General features: G+C 50.9%; 1 protein-coding gene across 3 annotated transcripts in view; it reads right to left on the bottom strand.

The window, feature by feature from the left end:
• Positions 1 to 4,670: 4,670 nt before the first annotated feature.
• The window catches only part of Scube1 (signal peptide, CUB domain and EGF like domain containing 1), a 118,743-nt gene continuing 113,855 nt past the window's right edge, over positions 4,671 to 9,558 (bottom strand). For all 3 annotated transcript variants that reach the window (XM_060388925.1, XM_060388923.1, XM_060388924.1), the window contains one exon: positions 4,671 to 9,435. In XM_060388925.1, the coding sequence (XP_060244908.1) occupies positions 9,283 to 9,435 (153 nt within the window). In that variant the 3' untranslated portion in view covers positions 4,671 to 9,282. The remainder of the gene's footprint in view (positions 9,436 to 9,558) is intronic.

Here is a 9,558-nt window from a genome sequence, read left to right as displayed (position 1 = left end):
TTTGTGTGATCTTGGACTCTATCTGCTGGTTTAAGAAACAAGTTTGGCCGTTCCCGTGAACTTCTTTCTTGTATTGATGTGACTTGGTTTTACTTTGCCTATAAAAGGAAATTGTGGAATAAACTTGCGGCTGGAGTGTTTACTGACGGTCCTCTCGAGCTGATCCCATGTGACTCATGTTATTTATTTTAATCCTCACTCCCCACTCAGGCACTGTTAGACTTGGCCGATGGGCTCCGGCAGTGAGGATGCTCAGTGCCTTCCAGCATTTATGTGCACAGGGAGCATAGACTCACATACCCACATGACCCCCCAACAATCCATCAATGACTGCGTTTGTCTTGTTCTCATATAATTTGCTAGGTGGAAATGGGATAAAAGGTAGTTTAAAACTTTTTCAATAGATTTGTGTGTATGAGTATTTTGACTGAATGTGTGTATGTGTACCCTGTGTGTGCCTGGTGCCCCAGACCTTAGCACAACTGACACCATGTTTGAGGCACCATTCTGACCTTAAAGCCCAGCCTGGTGGGCATCAACAGCTGCCCAAAGGGAACAAAGACTTAATCCATCAAACACTTGATGCATAGTTCCAGGATCCAGGAAAATCCCTGAATGTTCTAACCTAGTTTCCTGGCTTCTTGCTAATTGAAGTATGTTGACTAGGATGTGGGTTTTGTGCATAAAAGAGAAAACAAACTGTGAGGATTGGGGCTGCATGATTTGGGCAAGTTTCCCACGCAGCTGCCAGCCATCAGTACAGACTTTCTGTTTAGCTTTAAGAGTGTCTGTGACACCAGGCATGGTGGCGCACACCTTTGTACCCTGCACTCAAGAGGCAGAGGATGAAGTGGGCAGATATGTGAGTTTGAAACCAGCCTGGTCTACAAACTGAGTCCAGGATTGCCAGAGCTGCACAGAGCGTCTCTGTGTGTGTTCTCTGGTGGAATTATCTCGCAACAGCGGAGGTTAGGAGAAGGAGAAGTTCCAGGTGTCAGATTGCCTGGAACTGGAGTTATGGATATTTGTGAACCATGATGTGGATGCTGGGAACCGAACCCCAGTCCTCTGCAAGAGCGGTTAGAACCCTTAACCATTGAGCCACCTCTCCAGCCCCCAGCCCCCTTTAAGGTGTTAATCTGGTGCCTTCTCTGATTGCTGGCTCTCTAAATAAAGCATGATTTAGAAGATTCAGTCCGTGTCCCTGGTGACTGCTTCTGAGTGGCAGGTATTACAAACTCTGGTGCTCCAGTTACATTGCCTAATGTTGGCTGTCTGGCCCCCTCCGGAGTTGGGAGGAACCATTCTGGGCTGGAAACCAGCAGCTGCCTCTTTCTGGTTCCTGGAGAACCCTCCCTCAGTTTTACCTAGCAAATTGAATCGATTTGCATTTAGGCTCGATTCTAGCTTAAGGTTTGTTTATACTTTTTTTTTTTCTTCCTGAAAGGTATATAGCTCTAGCCATCTTGAAACTCACTATGTAGAGCAGGTTGGCCTGGAACTCACAGAGACTCATTTGCCTCTGCCTCCTAAGTGTTGAGATTAAAGTTGTGAGCCATTAAACCCCGCTGGACTGTGGTATTTATTTATTTGTTTGCTTGTTTATGGATTTTTTTTTTTTTTTTGAGGCAGGGTTTCTCTCTGTAGCTCTGGCTGTCTGGGAACTTGCTCTGTGGACCAGGCTGGCCTCAAACTCAGAGATCTACCTGCCTCTGCCTCCTGAGTGCTGGGGTTAATGGTGTGTATCACCACCACCAGGATTGGACTATGATTTTTAAACACTTCCTGTTCTAGTCTGTTCTTATTCCGAGATTATGGTGTTATGGGATGTCCACCCAGAGAAGACTACTGGCACATGGGTTTAAACCAATAGAAAGTCTGTAATAGAAAGACTGGGTGGTTGGGATCACAGTGCAGCCTCAGGCCTTTCTCGGGGTGAGCTTTTAAGCACAAAAACCATATCCTGGGTTGACATAACTTCAGTTAGCAAGAACAGGTAGCCAGATGAAGAACCACAGAGGCCAAAATGCAAGGTTAGTATGTCAGGAGCCTTTCCCAGAACTATGAATTTTGACGGAGTAGATCTTTTTGCTTTTTGTTTTTTGTTTTGTTTGGTTTGGTTTAGGCAGATGGTGATGTCTAGTGCTGAGTTTTATGGACTGAAAGGTACTTCTATCATTGTAATGAGCCTGGGGGTCTTGTTACAATGGCTTGATTGGCCTCTACTCTAAAAGTTCCTTCCTGTTTTGTTCTGCCCTGTCAGATCTCTGAGAGAGGAGGTGCAGTTCCTGATAACTGTCCCCTGGGCCATGTTCCGAAAGTCTACTGTCCTTGTGTCTCTGAACAAAATAAGGAAGGCCCAGGTGCTCTCCTCTTCAGGGAGGCAATGCCTTTTGTATCATACACATATCTTTTTGTCTCTATATTTTTCTCCTGTCTGCTTTGTATGAGGCTTGCAGTCCAAGGTCATTGGAAATTTTGTTACCTTGGCCAGCTCTTGCTACAGTGTAGCACTGAAACTCCCGTATATTTGTGAGACAAAGAATATAATGTGTGAAAGATTTCTTTTAAAACTCTAAGCAACAGTAAAGTCTGCCCAAGATCTATCACATACAGGGAGGTTCTTCAACCAATGTGGCCATGCCACCTTAATTTGTTATCTTACAAATGTGGTTTGTGCTCAACTGACTCATAATTAATTGCTGAGCTTATTATGCTGCATATATATATATATATATATAATTTTAATCTATGGTTGGCCAAATGGAAAAGTAAAGGTGAGAACAAAATTTGGACCTAAGCATGTCATAGAAGGTCCAAGCCAAACCTTATTTAATTTGGTTCCTATTTACAGCGATTCATGTGTTGCCAGAGAATACCACGGTGGGAACTCACGAGGAGGGTGATGGATGTTGGGTAATAGCCTCAGGTCATGAGGAATTGGGTCAGGCTGTATTAGGCAATAACCCCTAACCATAAAGAATCACCCTAGCTTGATAATTCTGCTCCACGTAGAGAAACAATATGCCTGGGAATAAAAAAAACCTATCCTGCTCCCAGTCAAACCACAAAAATAGCTCTAGCTTCCTGGTAGCTATGTGTGTGCATGTGTGTATATGTGTATGTGTGTGTGTGCGTCCCGAAAGGCAGTGACTATCAAAGGATTGTTGGTAGTATTCCTCAGAATTCCTGCCGAAAGGATCCACTTGCATTATCATCCCTTGCCTTTGGCTCTCTATCAACATATATCTCTGGTTACCTATCAAAGCCCATGCTGACTCCCAAGGCTCCTCTGGCCTCTCCTAACATGGATCTCTTAAGGGTATGAGTCCTCTCACAGTAGCCTCCTGGACTTTCTCATTTCCCCACTGGGCTGGTTCCCATGCTGTTCTAGCTTCCAGCTCACGGGCTTTCACAGCCACACTTTTTCCTCTCTGCGGCTGTGGCTGTGGCCAGTCTACTCTCCTCCCTCCACTCCTCCCCCAGAGGTAGCCATTGGCTACTCTGGACCCTTCCAAGATGCCTCCAGCTGGACTTTCTCTCACGTCTACAATAAAAACATTCTGCTACCCATAGAGCGGTCATTTCGGTGGTTTCACTTTAACCTCTTCCGTGCTCAGCTTTCATCCCTCGGAAAGGTCAGGGCCCCTCGATATCCCAGTAAGGTAGCCTCGAGCTGGCCTCACTTTTCTGACAGAGGAGGCCTGTCATGGCCGCACATGACCTCCCCTGCTTTGCGAGCTCTTGCCCTGTGCCATCTCCAGCTTCCCGGTCACTCTGTGCCTTCAGTGCTCAGCCCTCCCCCACCGGCCTTTGGCTGCAGACACTGATCCTGCTGCTGCTCTCTACCGAGGGCTCCTGTCCACCACACCTGCCTGCTTCTCGTCACTCCTCAGGCTCAGTTCACGTGTCGCCTCCTGAGAGAAGGGGGTGGGCGCTAATAAAGGCTCTTTCATTGTGAACATCAGAAACTCAGAACCGTGGTTTTTGGTCCCTGAAGAAGTCGTGTGTGCTGCGAGCCGTGGCACTGAGGTGCAGGTAGGGAAGGGGCGTCTCACGCACCACAGAGCCCTGCGCAGGAGGATTCCGCCCACATCTCATCCAGAGAGCAGAGAGACAGCAGTCTGCGGGCAGGAGAAGCCATAACATTTCCACACACTTAAACTAACAAAACAAAACAAAACAAAACAAAACAAAACAAAAGTCCAGCCAGGTACAGTGGCGCACACCTTTAATCCCAGCACTCAGGAGGCAGAGACAGGCATATCTCTGAGTTTGAGGCCTTTCTGGCCTACAGAACAAGGACACCAGGGCTACACAGAGAAACCGTGTCTGGGGAAAAATAAATCCTCTTATGGCCCTCCTTTCTCTCTCTTCTCTTGTTCTCTTTCTTTCTTTTATGGATTCCAGTTACTTTTTCCAAATCCTCTAAAGAAAATGAAAAAAATGGGGGGGGGGGCGAGGAGCTGGAGAGATGGCTCAGTGGTTAAGAGCACTGGCTGCTTTTCCAGAGGTCCTGAGTTCAATTCCCAGCAACCATATGGTGGCTTACAACCATCTATACGGGGATCTGTTGCCCTCTTCTGGCCTGCAGGTGTACATGCAGCTAGAGCACTCATACATAAAATAAACAAACAAATCTTTAAAAGAAAATGAGAAACGAACAGTACTTAGGCTCATTTCCTGTTTATTATTAAAGTGATTTTCCACAAGTGTTTAATTACATGCATAGGGGGAAAAGGTGGTAGAGAAAAGCTTTGAATACTGAGGCAGCTGGAAGGCAAATGTGGTAATGGGGATATTGGTCACTGTGCATTAGGACTGCCACCCAGTGTCTGGACAGACTGCATATGTGTGGGGGCCAGAGCAGGGGCCAGGGTGAAGGGTGGGGTGCAGGAGTGCAGCCATCTCTTGAGCAGTGTGGATGGCTTCTGGGTGCTCCTGGCTCTGACCTTGGAAAAGCTTGTATTTTCTGACAAATCCGCCCTCTGCTTCCCTGTTTGTGCTGATAGGCACTGGGGCGTCTCCCTCATGTGCAGGGCTGAGGGTCTACACAGGTATGGTGGGGGGTGGTGACAATTCATGTCTGGATGGTGAGGACCCTGATCCCCACCCAAGGGATGCCTAGTCCATCCTTGCTCTGAGTGTGTGTTAGAAAGGGCGGGGTGTCACCAAGGTCATCACTAATGCTTCTAGTGTCTCACTCCTTTTGGGCATATTAACTTGGTCTCAGAGTCAAGGCCTGAACCATGGGTTCAGCCTCACCCATGTCACAGGGCTGCGGGGGGGCTTGGCAGAAAGGGTTTACCTTAGTGCTTGGCATGAGACTGAAGGACTATGACAGCCCCCCCCGTCTTTGTTGCTTCCTGTTGAGTCACGGGAATGCAGACTTTCAGAGTGTCCAACCAAGGTCTTTGCCAACTGGTATGGCTGGGTGCAAGCTGGTGAGACCACAGCCAGCAAAAAGCCCACTGTTGGAAGCTGTCTCAACGGGGTGCTGGGGGAGAGCACAGGCTATGCCAACCTGGGCTCTGAAGAGTCCCCCACCTGACACCTTGACAAAAGTTTTGACAGGTTAAGTAGGGTGAGACCCAGCTCTGTCCTGCCCCAGAGAGGAGCTTTTTGTGCTGTTGCTGTGCTTTCGCTTTCGCTCCCAAGTCCTTCAGCCTTCAGTCTGAATGGCATCGGCCGGGCACTGCCTGCTTGTTGAGCAGAAGGGCTGAGCTACCCCTCTGTGCATCTTTGGTGAAGTAAAGCTGTACAGTGTTTGCCAGGTCAGTCTGACTTCCCAGGCTTGCCCTAGGGCAAGGAGAAAGCCCTGGTCCTCCTGTGATCTGGGTCAGGTAGTGGATTGGCAGGGATGGAGCAAGGCTGCTGTCCCGGATAGGTTGTTATGTCCGCGTTGTTCCTTAGTCAATCTCTCTAGGAGTCTGGCACACAGCAGGTCTTCAGTAAATGTTTGCTGAATGACCTAACTCATTGTAGGCCCTTAATTTTTTTGCTGAGGGACGGGGTGAGAAGGGGCCGGGTAAGACGCTCAGTTTCCACATGTCAATGTAGGACCCACCCAAGCCTGACCAGCCAGGGCCTCCTTCTGTAGAAGCCATGGTGGGGGGGGGTGAGCAGGCTCCCTGATAAAGCTCTTGAACCAGGACCTTTGGGGCTGTAGTTTGGTTCCATTTCATCTGTCTGTTCCAAATTAAGAGACGACAGGGAGGGAAAGGCGGTCAAGGTGTCCACCTTGGGCTGTGCACCTGAGTATCGTGACCACTCAAAGCAGAGAAGGAGCTAGGAAAGACTGTCTTGGGGAGCCAGAGTTTGGGAAAGTGGTCACCACCGGTAGCCACTGTGCCAGGAGTTGGGGGCCACTAGTACCTGCTGATTGTGCTGCCTGAGAGTTGGGGACAGAGCCAGGGTGAGAAGGCTGGTGTGGGCACAGCCACAAGGCTCTGTAACCAGTACTAGTGACCAGGACAATTAAAAGGCCCATTCAGAGTGGCAGGTGCCACGACCCACGGTTGCCACCCACAAGTGGAGGGCTGTGCTGACCACTGACCCTTGGGGCAAATTGCTCTCCTTCCTCATGCAGGTGCTTCCAAGATAAGTGCCAGGAGGTGCCAGGAACACAAGTCAGGAAGGCTTTCTGGGTGCTCTGCTGAGGTGTCCCATATGATGACCATCTTCTGAAAACCTGGGGACAGCTTGGTTTTCCTCTATAGATGTCTTCAGGTTGCCTACCAGGAGCAGGATTGAGCACAATGGAAGCTGGAGGGACACAGGCCCCCTCAGCCTCTGCCAGGCGCCCAGGCTCTCGGGGAGGGGGAATACATATAAAAGGACTTGACCGTGACACCGAGGGGCCTGGCCTGAATTGCACCTGCTTCTATCCAGGGGACACTGGGCATGATGTGGCCACAGTAGGGATGGGCATTCCGGAGAGAGGACGTAGTTGGGTGTGTGAATGGGCACATGGGTGGTAACTGCTGGAAGCCACTCGGGAGTTGTAGGTAGGACCCGAGAACTCTCTCTGAAGCCTTTAAGTGGGCTGGTTAACCGGAGCTGTCAATTTAACTGGGTGGGTCTGAGCCCCCAAATACTTCCTGTGGTGTGGCAGGACAGTAGTAGTGGTGTCCCCCGGAAGAGATTTATGAGCATATGGATCAGGAGCTAGAGAAGAGCTCTACCCTCTCCTAAGTTGGTGGCATCATTCAGTAAGCGGGAAGCAATGTTGGCGTGAGGGCAAATTCACTCCTGAGCCTGGGACAGCCAACCAACGCAGCGCTCCTGGCTCAGGCCTTCAGACGGGCCATACCCATGCTCAGAGTCTCTGCTTCAAATGCTGCCAGTTTCCCTGCTTCTCCAGCTTGCAGACGACGCCTTGTAGAACTTCTCCGTCACTGTAATTTTTGGGGCTGATTCTCATAACTCCCTCCTAGAGTGTCTCCAATGTGCCCTTGTTTGTTTCACTTCCTGGAAAGGGTAAGTGTTGCCGGGTTCATTCTGGGGGGACTTTGGTCTCTCTGAGGATGGCTAGTGGCCCCAACAGAAGGACGAGGGAGCTTCTTCCCAGTACGGCTGAGCTGCAGGGTTTGTAAACTGCAGAAAGGCAGTAGGCCCCAACCCTGACCAAGTGCAGGAAGTCCACCTGCCACTCTCCATGAGAGAGAGAGAGACGGCCACTGGTGAGCCCTTCTGCTTTGTGGACCCATGTGGTGGCAGTAGCTTGTCCCTGAGTTCCAAGCCCGCGTTCAGATGTATTGTGCCCAGTCATCAAGCTGTGGTTTTTCCAGGTCCTGCTCGACTACCCACTCGTCTTCAACAGTCTTCAAAGAGCCACGTGTGTTTTTATGAAACAGCTCCCTTCCGTCATCACTTGAGAGGGGGACCAGGAAACCTTAGAGTTCATTTTGAGACTTCCCCCATGTTCCTCCAAGTTCTAATAGCCGCCAATATGAAAAATACAGACCGGTTTCTGTGTGTCTCTGACAGCTGGCAGCAAGTGATCTGAGGCTCAGGCAAGGTCTCTCCCTGTGTGTGAGGGGGTGACTCCCCGGCCCATGGGATGCCATGCAGCATGGCCACACAAGGGCTCCTCTCTTTAAGAGACTGAGAAGCACTGGGGAGGCTCCCGAAAGCCTCTGCTTTGGATGCCTCCTCTCCCGGGGCCTTGCTTTCTCCTCCCGTTGCAGTAAAGAGTGGGAGCTGCTCTCTGAGCACAGCCTGCACATCCCTGAGGAAGGCCTTGTTTCTGGTGACCTGTAGGCACAGTTCAGAGTCAGTGAGTGCCAGCACCCATGGGGAGAGGGCTGCTTTCCACGGTGTTCTGTCCAGGACGGTGATGCCACTTGTGAACCCCTTCCCCCCATCCCCAGTCAGTGCTTTACCAGAACACCTAGTCCGGTCCCCATCAAGACACACTGCTCACTGGGCTGGGGGGAGGGGCTGCTTGGCCTCCCCCCCACAGGGGTGGCAAGCGCTTGGGGGGTGGTGCAGTCTAATCACTGGGGAAGGCTGGCAACAGTGGTTAGTATTACAGCTGCTGAAGAGAACCCTCCTAAGGTACCCACCCACACAGACAAGTAGATAATATTTAATATTTATATACGTATATAGAACTTCTTTAGATGTTCTATTAAGGCGAAGCACAAGCCCATGGATTCCTCTCCTGGAGGTCCTGTTCCATCTCTCACAGAGTCCCTTGAGCTCCATGACCTGGCTTGGTGTCCCGTGCGTGCCTGTGGCTGGAGGGGCAGGGTGTGGTGGTTCTGCAGGCACTGGCACAGGCTTATCTGCCCCCCAGATGGCACCTCCACACAGCCTTCCTGCCCTGGCCTGGCCCTGTGTGGGTGACAGTGGCCCATGTTTTCCAGAGCCTGCAGGGCGCTGGCCACACTCCTCTCTCCCAATACATCAGGCCAAGGGCACAGTGGTCCTGTTCCCCATATGGTGGTACATGTGTCCTGGCCCAGGTAGGCCTCGTGGGGGTGGCTCGGGAGGGGAGACTCTAAGTGTCCTGGGAAATAGAGGCAAAGGGTGGGTGGAGGCTTTGTGAGGCGGTGTTTGTTTCCACACGGGGGTGGAAGACCCACCAAGGGCTCTGGGCTGGGTCTAGGCCTTTCATGGGGTTGGTACAGGCTGGATGGTTTTGCCAGAGGCAGGTATCAAGGGTTTCCCAAGGCAGCCTGGAAGCCCATGAAGCCCCCTTTCAGCTCCCGCTGTGGAGGGAGGGCATGCTCCCCTCCCCTCTGGTTCCCACTATCCCCAAGCAGGACAGCTGGATGGTTATTTGTAGGGCCGCAGGAATCGAGACACTTTGGAACGCAGCAGTTTGATAAAGGACCGAGGGAACATCTCCTTGGATTCCTGGGCTGTGTATTTGAAGTAGTTCTGTGGGTGTGCCAGCACATCGAAGAGGGCCTTGATCAGCTTCTTGTCCTGCAAGACATGGAGACAACTGTAGGACAGGGTGCGGGCAGGGGGCCTGGTGTCTGCCTCAAACAAATGGCAGCTCCAGGAGGAACCAGAGCTTGAGGACAGCTGGCCAACCTGGTGCCTGTT

The sequence above is a fragment of the Meriones unguiculatus genome, chromosome 8 (assembly GCF_030254825.1).
Source record: "Meriones unguiculatus strain TT.TT164.6M chromosome 8, Bangor_MerUng_6.1, whole genome shotgun sequence".
Taxonomy (NCBI): Eukaryota; Metazoa; Chordata; class Mammalia; order Rodentia; family Muridae; genus Meriones; species Meriones unguiculatus.
This window is presented reverse-complemented; position numbering and strand designations above follow the sequence as displayed.